The 17,089-nt window shown below is 41.7% G+C and overlaps 1 protein-coding gene across 1 annotated transcript in view; it reads right to left on the bottom strand.

Moving 5' to 3' along the window:
• LOC109475177 (zinc finger protein GLIS3-like) overlaps window positions 1-6,961 on the bottom strand; it is a 36,178-nt gene extending 29,217 nt beyond the window's left edge. Inside the window, 2 exon segments of the mRNA XM_019775713.1 lie at window positions 5,472-5,792; window positions 6,806-6,961. Of these exon segments, the coding sequence (XP_019631272.1) occupies window positions 5,472-5,772 (301 nt within the window). The 5' untranslated portion in view covers window positions 5,773-5,792; window positions 6,806-6,961.
• Between the last annotated feature and the right edge of the window lie 10,128 nt (window positions 6,962-17,089).

The raw sequence follows: 17,089 nt of genomic DNA on the forward strand, positions 1-17,089 counted from the left end.
AAGTCTTCTCCACATCCCATTTTTAAAGTTCATCTGTGTTGGCATAAAAGTCATAATGAAGCAAGTTTGAACTGTAATTCCCAACACCTTACCCAAATTTTTTACTGTACAACTGCGGTCTTTGTCAAGGAATGAGCAATCCATTCCTTGACAAAGACTGAAGTTGTACAGTCAAAAATTTGGGTCCAGTTTCTAAGTGTCTTGGAAATTACAGTTTTAACTTGTTCCATAATCCTCCACATCCCCGTTGTCTTGGAGACAGAGGTCAGCTGCAGTATTCCCAGGTTAATGCCTTTACCCTGATAAATGACCAGGAGTGTACTTGGTGGGATAAAGGGCCTGAGAGATAATGCACGACACTGGCCACCAGGGCAAAGGTCACGTCACGTTCCACCGACCACCTCTCCTCGATCACCTAACATCCCAGGCACGCAAACGCATTCCTCGCTAGCTAACGGTGCGCCCGTTTCTAAACAAAAATCCACCAGGATCTCCCCCGAACCAGCTAGCGCGCTGACAGTCTTATTTAGTTTGTGGATCCCCCCCTCCCTTTTTTCCCCGAAGTGCTACCTGGCTTTGAGCGTTAACAACTGTTTCCTCCCCTGTTTGCCCACCAAATTTGCCCAACACTGCGGCAGGGAATGGAACGACGAACAACAAAGGAATAAGATACGGTATGACGGCCGCACAAAACATGATGGACTGCTCCGCAATCAACTTATCGTGCAGAACCTACGTCACTTTTATCGTACCAAGGCCTGCGGTTGTCAACCTTTCAGCCATTTCTCTGAAATTTCGTGAAATTCGTGACTTACAAAGTTCAACAGCCCCCTGCGATTATGTTTCTTCATGCACAATTGTGCAGCAATGCATGGAAAGGAAAAAAAACTAAACTATAAACAATGATTTACAAGCAATTTGTTCTTCATACAATTGGAAGTGAACAAGAATAGTTGTATAAATCATACTGTTCATGTTCCTATAAAAAAACTAATAAAAACATATTTAACATCCTACACCTAAATATACTACAACATGCTGACAAATTTAATACAGGGCAAATATCCCCAACTGCGAATACTATAATAAAGTGGAGATTTTGATTTGAGTCATATATCTTTCTGAAGAAAGCATTACAAGTGAAACACTTGTTAAAATCCTTAACTTTTCAGACTATCAGGTGACCAAAGGAACATGGGGGAGAACCGTTAACAGGTGGTTGTTGTTTTGGGGACAATTCTGTAACACCTGTGAAGGGAGGATGTGACAGAACTAAATATAGGTTTTGCAACTTTATGAAAACATTATGTCAAACTGATTTTATTGTTTATGACAAAAAATCATAAGGTTCTGAATCAACTCCAAAATGCTCATATTTTGGTCCCAACAGTTGAAGAAAGCCCTTGACTTCTTAGTTACATCTTTTATCATTTTTCAATGTATCAATGTTGACTGCATGGATCGTATTGTAACATTTGGGGCTATCATGAGAAACCTTAGCCTGTTTTTTTTGTCGGTGTTGCTTCATCTTTTCTTTTAAAAATTCAATCCGACCAACAAATTAAATTGGTGTGGCCTGACGAAAATAATTGTTAAAAGAAGAATTCTTATCAAGTACAGGGTGTGTTTGTGGAATGTGTGTGTTTGCAAAGAGTAAGCCTGTAGGTATTTGTCATATAGACAAGGACTGATAATAACTCTAGGGCAAAACTTCAATTGGACAGCTTTCATCAGTGAAATGTGTTTACAAAAATAATTTGGAGTGCTTGTTCTCAAACAAATATGGAACAAAGGGCAAATAACTTCAATATTTCACAGGACTACTGTATCTGTTACCCGATATTGTTTTCAAGAAACAATTGTGATCAACACTAATTATTTCTGCATCAAAAACTTTTAAAGCTATTTATAGCCTGAAATGTTAAGATTTTGATACTGATATTAAGAAATATTTCCTTACATATACATTGTAGCTCCTCAAACATAATAGTTACATTTATTTTCAATCAAGTGCAAATTATACAATGAACATAATTTCTCAAAGCTAAGAAAAGGTTATCTTTATTGGTGCGAGTACGAAGACTCTTGCATGTTTCCATTTTGAAATATTGTGTTGACAATAATGTATGGCTGTAGACACAGACAATTACAAAGAGCCTTGACAACCCAACATTCTGCTATACCATAAATAGCAGCTACATATCAATATTCAATAGCTCATTTCTTGATCTGTTTTTCAGTAATACAGGTATATATATTGCGACAACAACAACTATGAGTCAAGGTGATACAAAACCTTTAAAATGGCAGTAGAATTCGAAAAGGAAACAAATCTTTGTAATTGTTTTTTTTTGTTTTATTTCTTTACAGCCAGTGGTTGTTTGTTTTGTTAATGAGTGTGTGTGAAGTGTTCACACCTTTATGGCTGGTGTGTTTGTCATCAGGATTAGCAGGTGTTGGGTAGGGTGCGGAGACATGCCTGTAGAGCACTCTACAACGATTACTGTGCCAATCTCAGCCACGTAAAGCTGTCTGGCAAACACCGTGAGGAGACTTCCTACCGCCTACATGCAGCAAATGGAGTACAGAGGGGAAGACTTTAAAAGGAGCTAAATGAATGTTACTTTCTACCATTGCGAACAAGAAAAAACAGTTTCAACAACAGAAGCCACGTCAAAAGGTAGCTGTCCCTATATACTGTCATGATTGGTATCATGGTTTAGCCATTCTTTGATTCAGAAGTTGAATGTTTTAGGATTGTTTCCTTCCTAGAGACATTGAATACATTGTAGGTAGCACAAGTCATGCCGTTGACAAGAGGTGTCCTAAATAACTAGCTTAACTGCAGACATCATCTCAGAGTCTATATGCATTATCATCCTCTAACCATGTGACTTTCAAAAGTGGTGCCCAAACTTTCTTCAGTATGCAAATTACATCTCAATTGATCTGACAAAAATACTTGTTGTTACACAGTACTTTTTCCTCTTGTTATTTTGTACTTAATCCCTGACCCCCTTATTTTTCAGATAAAAGGTTCTAATGACACTCAGGCATATACTTCATTCCCGTTCTTAAAGTAAGATGAAAGGTATACATGTACAGTAACTCTTGTATGACACTTGTCTTACACTCATACACAGGGCCAGACAGGCCAGTCTATGGTGACTGGGATCGCATAAAAATATCAAAATCCATACTTTTACTTTTAATCATATGGGGAAAAGCCACATACCTTAGAAATCCTACAATAACCAGGTTTTAAACAACAACTAGTACTCCAAATGGAACATATCTTTGGAGCAGTAATATATTACACTATACCAATATGATTGTACTCACTCAAGTATGATGCAGATTTTCGTTTCGAAGAAGTGGACTTTTGGTCGTGCTTTTCTTACAAAAGGTTTTGTTTGATAACTACAGTACGTAAATTGAATGGTCTTACACATATATAAACATATCATGTTTTTGACATATGTAATAAGTCTATTTTTCATGTGCATGCAGTCGGCAGTAGTATAGATAGACAACTTTTCATGTATGTGTGACAGGACACTAAACAATTGCTATTGAAAATCCTACCTGACCGGCCGAGCGTATGGAGCACTAATCCACTTTTAAATATTTACAATTTTCAACAGCGATGGATGAAGCAAAAAATACTTAACACAACCAATATTACCAAAATTAATTATTAATGATATTCTCTCTATATTTACCAAAGACTACGGTTCGAAATTTCATGCATCAAAGTTTTGTGTTAGGAGTTACTCATTACCTTGCAACTTTGCTAAACCAATACTGTTTTTGTTCTCTGTTGTTCGAGTTGACCGAACAAAAAACTCCTTTCAACGTATCCTTGTTGCTGTCTATGTAATGCAGGATTTGGGCAGGGACGCTATTGAATTTTCCTTCAATTTGTTTGAAATGTATCCAGCATCCTGTCAAAGTGCAGGTCTGTACACTATGTTGTAGGGATACCCTTACAAAAACAACAGAACCCAACACTCCACGTAAATCGTTAATGCTTACTATGGAAAAAGGGTGTAAAAAAGGGAGAAAAACTTGGCCTTACAAATGGAAATCAGGCCCAGGCACTCCCACAAAGGAGTCATGTTTTTCTTCCTATTAATAAAACATGTCCAGTGCTCCAGGATAAAAGGGTTGGGCATCAACAAACACGGAAGAATCGGGTGGCAGTCGGGCCGCCCGTCCAACCCTGCTCTTGTAGTGAGACAGAATTCATCAAGATTCAAGAGGCGGACACTTGAACACCACTAGACACAGGAACAAGACTGACGACTGAATCCTGACATTACGTCATGGTCCGCACGCACGCCTTTCCTTTCCAACACAGCTCAGCTTTCTAAAAGCCAGCAGATTTGGAATTTCGGGTGCATTTATGTTTTGTCATGAATTTTCCCTGCGCTTGGGTACCTTAAACATGTCAACACACTGTCTACAAGAGGTGGAATGCCAGTTAACAGATACCCACAATGCTGACTACTTATTTGTAAATTCCCGTAAAAAGTGGCCTTTGTTACGTACACACAATATACTGCACGTTTATGACCTCTTTCAAGACCGAAGATATTTTTGGTGCCGTTAAAACATGGGGGGTTTGGTCACAACTCACGACACCACACCGCAACTAACCCAGTATCCCAGGGTTACTGCCTTCGGGACGGAGCTATGCCGCAACGACTACAGATCCTCGCTGTAAACTAACAAAGAAAAGGGGACTTCCTGTCGTGATAACTTACGTTCCATTCTTACGGAAGAAAAGAGCAACATGCCTTTGCTATGAACAGTCCAGTGGGTTTCCCTGTTTTCCCTACACAAACCTAATTGCATATTCCATGTTTGTGAAGACTGGACAAGAGGGTATCGAGTTGTAGAAGCAAATGTACAAACACACATATTGCAAAAACTTGTTCATATAACTTATTATAAGAACCTAAACACTTTATGTTTCATGCACAGTATGGAAAACTTAAGTTTAAAGCCAATGCTGAGCATTACGATTCATATATTACATAAAATAAGAACAAATACTAATTCCTTTCATTAATTTTAGGCTGGAGTAGGTAGTACTAGTATTTGTACCTGTTTGAACAATTTAATTGGATCAGAGCATTGGTCATCCGAAAAGTGTGACTTTTTCAACAATGAGCATCTTTGCAAAAGGGATGATCCCTTGGTTTTAAGTGTATCACTATTGTAGCAGATTATCATCAAACACAAGAGAGCATCCTCCACCACAGTTAGGTAAACATTTCCTTGTTTTTCCAAGTACTTCTGCCGTTTGTGTTGGAAATTCAGAGTACCATGGGCCATTTTGGAATGCAAAGGAAGATCTTATCATGACAAACCACACAGCTATGATGTATAGATTGTGGTATAATTATGTTATATGCTTTTTAGATCTAAGACTAGAATAAGTAGAAGAAAAGAGTCACGATTCTCACCTTTCTTCCCCTTAAGGTGGACGTTATCCGTGGTGATACGGGTTGGTCCGGACGGATTGGGGAAGGGCCGTGAGTTGTGCTTCTGTAACGGCTTGTGATGCAGCGGTAGCGCAGGTAAGGAAAAGTTGCGCTCTTTCTCTGTCGGCGTTCCATTTGGAACCGACACAGGCACGGGGGTGGCATTGTTCGAAGGCGGACAGGGGGTTTCGGGCTGGATGCGCAGTGCAGGGATTTCCTTTCCTCCAAACCCATGTCCCTTAGGACTGGACTGGTCCTGGCTCGATCCCCGTCCAGAATTCATGTCGACAACACTGGATCACTCTGTGGCAGGAAAAACGATATGCGATCAATCGAAAGCGTACACCTTTCCTCCCTGTTCTAAAGATGGCAGACATGCTATCCATTTCCACTACACTGTACACAGATTACGTAGTACAACAATGTCCCAACCCACAAACTTAAAAACCCATAAAAATTCCCCAAAATACAAACTTCTGCAATCTGCAAAGGATGCAGGATGTTGCTAAAACTCAACAGATCTTGTTAAAAACTTTATGCTTTGCCCACCTTTCCATGCAAGCACAGTAGAGTGAATTGAAAAGAAGACATAATGTCTGGGTGACTGTTTTCAATCTATTTCTGAGCCAGATTCCCAGCCTTGCATGTAGTACAGTACTATAAGTCTACGGCCAGTCGGGTTAGTTGTGTAGTGGACGTTCCTTTCCTGTTCTTACTTGTCCAGGTGTAACGGAATGTGCGTTTAAGTTCAAGTTGTGACACCTGTCCGGCCACGGGCCCGTTACCTGCCCAACAGGACAGGTGTGTGCATGTGTGCGCGTACTCAAGACTACCACCACACACCTTAAGAAGGAAAGCGTTTAAGGTACGGTACACTTAAGGGGGAGGGGACGCACACTTAGCAACAGTGACATGCGAACCACCGCTGACACCCCGCGACTAATGGTTTAACTATCCCCGGGTAAACATCGAGAGTTCCACGGGCGCCAACACCACGCCGCACCGCCGACCTCCTTCCTGTTGCATCGTCTGCCAACTTTGCCGAGAACTACGCTACAACCCGGCGATGTCAGGCTTTGATAGCAGCCACAGAGGTGCAGCAGGAGTTGACACAACTGGTAGAAGCTCTGCGGCGTGCTTGGGAGGCGGCGGCGAAGCGATAGAGGGCACGAACTTGTCAAAGTTTTCTCGGACCTAGAAACACCGAGCCGAGCTCAACAGGTAGCAGAAGGGACAGGCTGTCATCCGCGGGGCACTCGCGGCGACAACCGCGGCGTTCCCGGCTTCGTTAGCTACGATCAGGGTTTTTCACCTACCGACAACTTGGTTCAGCTACTCCAAGCGACTCCGAGTAACATCGTTGGACACTGGCAGGGTTGTTACGGGCGGTGGGACGGAGGATCTAGCGGAAAATGCCGCCTGCTTCCGCCACTGTTGTGGGGAAATCTGGGACCAGAGTCCGCGCCGAGACTTGCGGGGGGTCATTAATGATGCGGGACTAGGGGAACCGAACGGACCAATCAGCGCCCGCGTAGTAGAAATCTACACCTGAGAGGAGAAAGAGGGGGGTGAGGGTCACTTGAAAATATCGGCATTTTCTCTCTCTTAAGAACGACTTAAACATCTTCTTCGTGCTAAAAGAGGCAAAAAAACTGCAGTCTATACAACTGACGTGTTTTATGAGGTCTGATTTGGTGAAAATTTATAATACAAGAAGATTCTCCAAGCATTCCCCCACAGGGCAAGTCGAAATGGCACATTTCCAAAAATTCCCTGGGGAGTTTTTAGTAAAAAATGGCCAATTTCCCACGATCACTGATACCCCAGTGAAAGTGAAAGTGGTTCCCAGAGGATGATACCTCATTACATAACCACCTTGGGAGATACAATTTGTTTCTTTAATGCACGTACTTTGTAAAGGGGTTTGGACGGAACAAGTCAACTGGAAATTTAGGTAAATCAAAATGATATTGGGCATGGGCCGAATATTTATCAAATGAGAGGGCAAATTCCAATTGTAACCTATCTTTCTAAAAAGATTTTGTTCGGTAGATAATTTTTGCAAAATGAAATGAGTTTTTGAGTGTGCTCAGTATGCAATCCACTTCATGAAATGGATAGAATCCTTTGATGCAGTGAGGGCATTATATATAATATCATTGCTTATGGTATTAAATCTAATAAATCTATTAAATCTTTCGGTTTATGTACGTAGTAAGGTTCACCACGTACGAAATCATTCCATAAAGCACATATCAAAGCGTGCGAAAAGGTACGCAAAGGAAGAAACGAAACCTTAAAGCATGCTTTAAGGTGTGCGGAAAGAATGGATTTTGTGCAGTGGTCATACTTTATATAACTACTTTCGCTTAGTTTGTATGCGATTCGTTTGTGTTTGTTTTTTGAAAGTAAGGAGATATATTCGGAATTACTAAGTACAATTCCCTTAAGCTTCTCGACATTTGGATGATCTTTTAACTTATCTATTGAGCCTGTGCGCATTTTCTTTCCCTTTGTTTTACGCAGGTAACGTTCAACAAGATTTCCGCTTACGGAGACGTGACGTCATCACTCGGAAATCCCACCTACCTGTGCGTTTTACCCTAAAGCATCTGTAAGCCGGGAGGAGATTGGTCTGGACAAATTTCCCATGCCCAAGCCGGCATCCGCCTGTCGGCTCGACTGCACGCGCCGGCCACCGTCATTGTACAAATATTGCTGTAGTTCTGCCATTTACAAACAATGGGGAGAAATGTTGATCAAATTGTTGCGCCTCAGCGGACCATATACTAAGTGCTAGGATCATAGGATCTCATAGTAGTCTCGTAGGCTCTACTTAGGCAATCCCAAATTTATACCCTTAAGTTTGACTCGACAAGAAAACAAATCTTTCTTAGATAATTGTGAATGGCAAATGGTATCGTATTTGGCTAAGCTTATAAGGAGGTTCAACATTCACTAGTACTCCTTGAGACTACCAAGTAGGGTTTCTTACTTGGCCTTGCTTACATATACTCTCCAGGCAGAGGTTCGGCTTGTTTTTGGCGTGTTTTACTTTTAGGCGTTTTTATCGGGCTCTCTTTTTTACGCCAGCCTCCGGTGACAAATGGTAACTATCTGGCAAATGGATACTAGTTAACTGCTTGGCTAATTTGATACTTGTAAGTGTCTTTGCAGCCACCAAAAGATAGCTGCGAAGAATATGTAGCTTGCATGACAATAACGGGGATTCTTGTCGGCAGGACTTTTGAATTGTTTCCACTCTATGTGTAAATCATCATAACAGACCGTCGGATTGGGCGTGACGCATCGGGAATTGTTAACCAAATAACAAACCGACATTTCTCTCGCGAAAAAAGGGCGGGAATGTCGTAAATTTCCCCGAAACGCAGACGTTTTTACGACTTGGAGGCGCGCCTCTCCTTTGGAATGGTTATCAGCGTCTTTAAGGAAAATCTGATACACTTCTTGAAAGGAACAGGCGGATTTGAATGTGAAATTACGGCCTGTACTTTTGTTATGGCGATAACAACACCCCTGACAGTTCTAGTGAAAGTGATTCCCACGCTTGGAATATCGTTTCTGGCATGGAGCTAATATGCCGAGTTTAGAACCTTTATTGCTGCTGACTGCAGAAGGGAAAAATTACAAGAATTACAATTAAGAAATACACTAAAATATCATCCATCGCTAGCCGTGAATTTTATTCTTTAAATTCAATTCTTTATTACCATATCAACATTGCAGACACACACATAACGTTGCCTGAGTGAATGACATTTATATTTACAATATCAAAATAAACACATAATACATGTATATACAAATATGATCTGTACATCAAGATCTTCTCCCCTTGACCTCTTGAAAAACGGCTTAGGCCGAAGAGTTGTACTGATACCAACATGTACTGTACATTTCAAGGTTAAATAAAGGTTGAAAAAAAAAAAGACATAACAAGTACCAAAAGATCTGCTTGGAGATTAGAAATCTACTCTCCAAGCAGAGGTTTGGGCAAGAAGGTTAGATAAACCTCCTTGGTTTAGGCTTCGGCTTATTTTTAGCGTGATTTAAAAATGTTTTTGGCGGGCTCTCTTTTTGTACTGGTATTTTTTTCGCCAGACTACTAAGAAATATCCTCCCACGAAGAGTAACGGTAGTTCGACAAATGCCATTGAGTGGGTGTTCTATTTTGACACGCGCGTGCGGTCGTGGCGCTCTTGCGCGTGCGTTCTTGTGTCGCAACTCTGGAACTTGCTTTTAAAACATGACGTTGTTTTTAAATCGGCGGTTGACTTTTCTTTAATGTGGTGGGCGGAACTGTCAACACTCGCCCGCTAAACAAAACTGGGTGGGAAACAACAAGTTCAGTGTCCTTCTGTTTGTTTTTGTATCAGTAGTTTGTTTTTTGTATGGTCTATTTCCCCTCTACACTTGCATAATCTTTCAGATACCTTGAGGTGTGTGATGAGTATAGGGAATTCGAAGCTTTTCTTTCTCATAGCTCTAGGTAGTATTCAAGGCAGTTGAAAACTTTCCAAAGTTGTCGACATTCTCAATCAAAGCTGGCGCTCAGTTTCTTGTAGCCCACAGGCGTGCAAAATAGGCTGGATGCCATCCACATTAGGCTAACGTCCGCTCCAATCGCCATCCTCCCCAGCCGGACTACAGTCACGGAAACCTAACAAGGATGACATCCAGGCTACCAACAACACCAAACACAAGATCTCAATGTTAAAGAATGTTCGTTCACGCGAACTCTTCATTTAAACGATGATATTTCAGGAACGTGTCTTTGAAATAGCTCATTACGACCAAGGAGCTTCAAATAGATTTGAATCTCCTTGTTTTTGACCTTAGAAATGGATTCTTTTAGCTTTTGTAACACTTAAGACGACATTTATAAACATAGATAGATTGGAAATCCAAAACACCATTAGGAATTCTTATAAGTGAGACCGATGGTGTTTTTCAACCTCTTGAGTCAGAATGCGAGACGACGCCAACAGATAAAGCTTACGGAAACGCATTCCGACTCCGAGATACCGCATTGTCATATCGTCACTGTCCTTGTTTAGTTTTCTATCGGTAAGGACAGTCATGTGCTGCACATGTTTCTGTGATAACATTTATCGTTATCCTAGAAATCCACATGTTACCACTATCTGGGAACTAGAAATATCACATCTATTTATTGCGGAATGTATTCTATATCTCTAGAGTCTATCGGATATTCTTTGGAGATATGAAATTCGTCCCGCAATTAGGTCCGATGTTTCTATAACAATAATGATAACAGAAGGATGTCTACAATAACGATATATGTTATCATTATATTGGATAGGGAATGACAAACAAGAGTTTTGGAATGTTATGTAAGGGAATTTCTACTCTTCAAGCATAAGGCTTTGATCCATACATCGTCTTGTGCGTAGGTCAATTCTGTTGTACCCATGTATCTGTCTGTATGTCTACTACGGTGGACCTTACGCTGTACTTTTGTTGTGTCAATAAAATCCTTCTATTTTGGAGCTCTTTGATTAGATGGATTAGACAACTTCTTTTGCTATTATTTCAGTCGGTTCCTAACGAACGATAAGACTCAAATTATCCCATTTGCTTGGAGAAACTGAAGCCATGGGCTTATCCCGACCGGCGCATCCATATGAAAAGATGTCGCCACTTTTCCACCCGATTTATCAAAACATTTCCCGTCAATCCTACTGACATGGAAATCTCAAGACTAACCGTTCGGATTTATATGCTAATATTTTGGGCCAATTTTAAGCTCAAAAGCCTTTTTCTCACCACTGCTCTCTCTTTCTCAATGGGCGGTCTAGGGGCGGTCTCCAACACAAGCATTTCTACAGTACAAATTATACATTACAGCTAGCATATTTACACAACAGTGTGTTTAGGAATGCCATTTGCAATAGAACGTGTTTACGACTTTTATTGTGGGCCCGTATTTTAGATCTGAATGGGGAGTTGTGGACAGTTATCATTGCGGATATTTAGAAGACAAATCGGGTACAAATAAGTGGGCTGGCTCGGTGATGTCTTTATGGTCTTGCCAGGTTTATTACGACGTTTTGGTGTGAATTTTCGCACGGTGCTCCATGGCGCATGGTGGGCGTACGAACGTTGAGTGATTGTCTCGGCCCCGCTATAGAATATGCATGTTTCTGTAGTACCATATCCCAAACCGTAGCCTCTACCAGGCTTCGGGAAGCGGCTGGAAAGCGTAGAAACTAGCCAAATAGAGAGGTAACATGCCTGGGGAGTTGGTCTGCTAAAGAGCGGCAAATTGTTCTCTTTTAGCGGACCAACTTCTACCCTTTCCAGCCTCTTCTGAGAGACATCCCAAAGGCACAGCACAGCGAAAGTGGGCTATAAGTCCCATGGGAATAACACACAGCGATACGAACATTTCTCTTATCTCCAAGCGCGGTAGCAAGGAGCTTAATATTAAAAGTCTGATTTTAAGCTCCTTGGTCAATGCATTATAGCTCCATGGTCAAGGCGACTATTAGCCACCGAGCACTAGTACCTGCTGACAGTCGAAATGGTGGCTAATGGTCACTCCTTGTGGCCAACATATGGATACTGCCTTGTCATCGTAGGATCTGCTTAGTACCATTTTCTAGTATGTATCGTGTCTTTCCTCTGATATAGAATGTAAGAGCCACGCCGGCAGTAGACTTGTAGTAATCTCCAAGCAGATCCCTCTCGGTGGCAAAAAGACAGTATCAAATTGGCCAGACAGTATCCATTAGCCAGAGAAGCTCCATTAGCCACCGACGGGGTGGGGATCAGGACAACAAAAAAAACGGCCATATATAAAAAGGTAACGATCATTCCCCACAACCTCTGCTAGGAGAGTATTGTAGAACCAGACAGGTAAAATGAAATTATCACCTGGGAGCCTGACCCTGAATGGGTAGTTGTGTGGGTCAAGTGACCGTCAGATCATTCAACTTTGCCCTCCATGTAGCAAGCGTCCTCAGATGGATTTTTCGGAAGCTCAAGGCTAAAAGGAGACTCTATCCACGAAGCTTGCTATGTAGGCTAGGTTCCCTCTCCCTGTTTACAAGTATCACGGCCGTAAATGTATTATTGTATATATCTAGGATGACAGAGATAGCAAAGTGTATGTTTGACATTGAAGTTGACAGTGACCGTCCTTCGTACATACCGCTGTTTCTATTGTTAGAGGTTCATATCAAAGTTAACTACAGATGGTCACCTTGAAGCTAACATTCTATCATTCAATCGTAAGACAAATTCTTGGGATAAAAACTCTTACGATAAAGGTTACTCATCTGATAATTTCTTTAAAGAGGCGATGTTTCCTTGGTATTTGATTGTTCCTTCCTTTCATGGTAATTTACGTAAATTCACGAAAAGTATGGTAGTCCCGTGTCGTTTTGGGACTCATGAACTTTTCTTAAATTTGTAACAAGTTGGTGGGCTGGGAAGTGGTCCCTAAAGACACGGGTTCGAATCCCAGAGGTGAGAAAAGCGCACGCCGTTCCCACGTCTGTACTAGTGCGCGCCGACAGGTGAGATTTACATAATCCACTTCACGTCGACTGGCGCCTTCCGCGTGCTTCCCGTAAGAAAGTCATTTTCATTCACAAGAAAGTATGCTTCACCACACACACACAACCATTCAAAAACGTTTGATCAACAGAGCGTATATATATATATAGCTACACTATGCTACCCTCTATCAGGCTTCAGATTATTGGCCAAATAAACAACATTTCTATAGCCTATACCAGGCACTCTTCCCAGCCACCTCGGAAGCCTGGTAGAGGCTAACACTATACAACGTTCTATGATTTCTTTGGGTTCAAAACAGTACGACTTAGCCAAATAGGAATAATTGGCCAGGGAAATTAACCTTCCCGTGGACTGACTCGCCAATTATTTTTCCCTTTTTTTTTACCGAATTCCATGATCCATACCCCCGTAGGAAGGCCTGGTGGAGGCTAATTTCTTCACCTTACCGCTATAGTACAGTGGCCCGTAGTGAGAGGGCACTGTCGGTGGGGTAAGGGTAGAACTGCGCAACACCACTACTGTAGTGTCAAATCGGATTTTCTCAATGAGTAACGCTCAGTAACAGACCGGTGGTGTAATGTAGCGTGTCTTCTGCGCTTCTTTCATTCGCTGTTTGCAAATCCGAATCGCTTGATTGGAATGAATGTGTTTTGATAACGTTACATGTACATGTAGTTCACATCCCCGTGAAACGTAATATAACCCGGACCAAATCGGACCACTCTCCCGCTATACTAGTATGTAATGTGTCTCGCTGTTGTTTTTATTTGTCTTTCGTAACTTCAACTCTAACAACATTACGTTCACAGCTTACTCTATCATATCATGTTTCATCGACGCCCATATATGGATATTTTATCACGGAAATTCTACCTGGCGAGTCATGTGAGAATGTTTGACATGTGCATGTTGTACATGTCCCATGTTTGTATGTCAAGGCTGCGACATGATATTCCAACATGGCGGCGAATTTCACTTTTTAAGTTTTCTCTTTTTTACCCCTTCAATTGTCGGAACAACGCTGGCGGATACCTGGTCCCGCCCTCGCCCTGACCTGTATTCATCCGTCGCCATGGTAACGGGCGCAGCCCTTTGTTACGAACCACCGGAAAGTGCGATGCTTACGTCAATAACAGAAACCTGATCGTCGCCTCTTGGATTAAACCCTAACTACCTGAGACGGTCGAAACGAAGTTACGATTACTCACTAATTAAACAATTTCCCACGACAGGGAAGTAGAATGGCTCCTTAACGACTAGATCTCTGTAGATTCCTAAGAAAGACGTCTGTAGATTAAGCGACGGGGTTTATAAAAGGCATCGGTAAGAACCAACCCACAGGTGAGCAGTGAAAAACGCCTATTGTCGTGTTCTTTTGGCGTACTGAAATAGAAACAGTTGCATTGTCCGGACGGTTGTTGTGAGTAATCTGACCCGGGCACTTTGTGCCGCGCTCCGTGCGGAGAGCTGTGGTGGCCATTCAGAGGAATTTGAGTTTGAAGAGCAAGTGTCAGTCAGGTTCAAGGTCCCGGTTTCCCGCCAAGTTTGTCACGGGGTACCCCGGGTGGGGGCGTTTTGTTGGCTGAGAAAGTCGTCAGAAATACTCTCCAAGCAGAAGTTGGTGGGGAGGATTGTGATGGACTTTTCTAATATGCCGCGTTTTCTTTCTGTCGCTACCCACAATTGGTGGGGGTAGCGACAGAAAAAATAAAAACACACCAATATTGTGGGTAGTGACAGCAACAAATGCAAGCGCCGTGACAAAAGTTGTCAGAAAGAAACTGAGAAGGACTTGACTCATTGCTTCTAAATGGCTGAAAACTATTTAAAAAATGCAGAAAATTTGAGTCAAATTTGGGCAGATTTTACAATGATGTACCAGTGACAAACGCCAAGGAGGTTATAGCCTCCTTACACACATTTATCATATAACATTAAATTTGAGCGCCAAAAGTTAGATATAGACAATAAATTTAAATCACACCTTTTAAACAAATTGTCAAATAAAATCTAAGCTTTATAACGTAGTAACGAAAGCTTGTAAAATGTAGATATACAAACGACTTCCAACTAAGGTCATTCAGAGTTCGCATAGCGACGAAAGTGTCTGTCAGGAAAAACAAAAACTTTCTCTTTTTCGTAATCCGTGATAATCATGGGTCTAGTTGTGCCACGCCCCGCAAGGTGACCTGGGACAGAGGGAAGCCATTTTGATTTATATTACCCAGAATCCCGCAAAAACTGTGCCCATATTAACACAAAAACCCTGGTCATAACTAAGCATAAAATGCTTGTATCAGTTGATATAATGGCACGTACTGCACTGTAACGTCTTATTAGAGTCACGAGTGTAGCTTGTGGTGCATTTTGACGACAGGTTTTGACACAGACATGTTAATTTTACCGTCAGATCGAACGCGTTCTCCCCCGGGACGGTTTGACACATGTATGACAAGCGGCGGAGAGGATTAGCACATGAGTGTGATCTCTGGGTGCGCTATGGGTGGCGAGTTGGCTTCAGTGATAGAGAAAAAGCAAGTGGGAGTCATGGTCATATATAGTATACATGCAATATTTTTTTTTTTTAATTTCTGTGTTTGCATATAGAAAACACATATCGTAGAAAAGAACATAAAACATGGAATATGCAGGAAAATACTCAGACCAATAAACTTATTAGTAGTCTATACGGGGCCTTATAATGGATTTTCTTTGAGAATAATTAAAACAATTAAATAATATGTAAAAGCAACAAGTAAATTATATCTAAAAGAATAAGAAATACATAGAGATCAATCAGTTCATAACTTGAAAGAGAAAAGTAATGAGAGAACTTTTAACAATATGCAATCACTCGGCTTTTAAGACACGCTAATGACAATTTGTTTTTCTCTTAAATCTATTTGTTATTTCATCATGTTCATCACTAGTACATATTCCTTCTCTTTGCGGCAAATTTGTTTTAGTGCTATAAAATCTAACCTGCCTTTTCTCTCGTAGTTCTTTTCCACTTTCTTTGAAATCTATTTCGTGTAGGCCAAATACTAAAAGTAGCAGGACTAGGTCAACAGGTGGTCTCTATTGCGACTGTAAACGTTGGCTTGAGGCTATACCGGTATTGCGAGCCCCGAAAACGCCTTATTTGCCAGACTAGAATCAAGACATAATACAGTAAAACGTTAAGTGACTACTTAAGTTTCAGGTTGAACGACACCACAGAATATGTCGTAAGAAGTCACTGAGCTCGAGTGTAATCACCGGGACAAAGTTTTCTGCTTGGCTTGCACTTTTCTCACACTTTCTGCGCCGCTAGTTACTAGTAGTGCAGCCAGGGCGAATTTTCCCATCAAGTTCCCGTAAAGCGTATAAGCATCGAGCCATTTGAAAGTCATCCAAGCCCGGTTTCTGGCCGTTGCTTATCCAATCGCTTAATTGGAGAGTTCTGAACGAGGCACTTGTGACATTGTGCGCAGCGGTGGACAATGGCGGGTCCCCCGGCTCCCTTTGTCCGGACTCAAAGCCTCTTGGTCCGACATTTTCGCTTCGCACTCCACGAGCCAGTGTTTTGGTAACAGCCGACTTGGTTTCCAAAACATCCATTCTGCGGCACAAGAAGTCGATCTCCCGGCCTCCTTTCGCCCCGCAGAGCCAATTGTGCACAGCACTGAACTTTGATCCCCATTCGGTAACCGATTCGGCTCACAAAGTCCCCACAGTTTTTTAACGACATTCCGTTGGATTATCAACGTTCAACTTGACGATTTCCCCCCTTCCGAGAACAATCACACATTTTTCTTCCGCAATTGCAGGCGTGAACAATCAGAACTGTGTGAAAAACACGACTGCAGAAAAAAAAATGGGCAAAATGTGTACATTTTCAAGCAATTTTCCTGATGACGTCAGAAGGTCATCGACCGCAACTGGGACGACCTTGTCATTCAGGTGTGAATCACACAGGAAGTGATGACGTCATCAACAGCGGGGCCATGCAGGTGTGTTAATCCCAGGTAGATTTTAAGGTGGAAGACGGTAAC

The sequence above is a fragment of the Branchiostoma belcheri genome, unplaced genomic scaffold (genome assembly GCF_001625305.1).
Source record: "Branchiostoma belcheri isolate BF01 breed outbred unplaced genomic scaffold, Haploidv18h27 scaffold33, whole genome shotgun sequence".
NCBI lineage: Eukaryota > Metazoa > Chordata > Leptocardii > Amphioxiformes > Branchiostomatidae > Branchiostoma > Branchiostoma belcheri.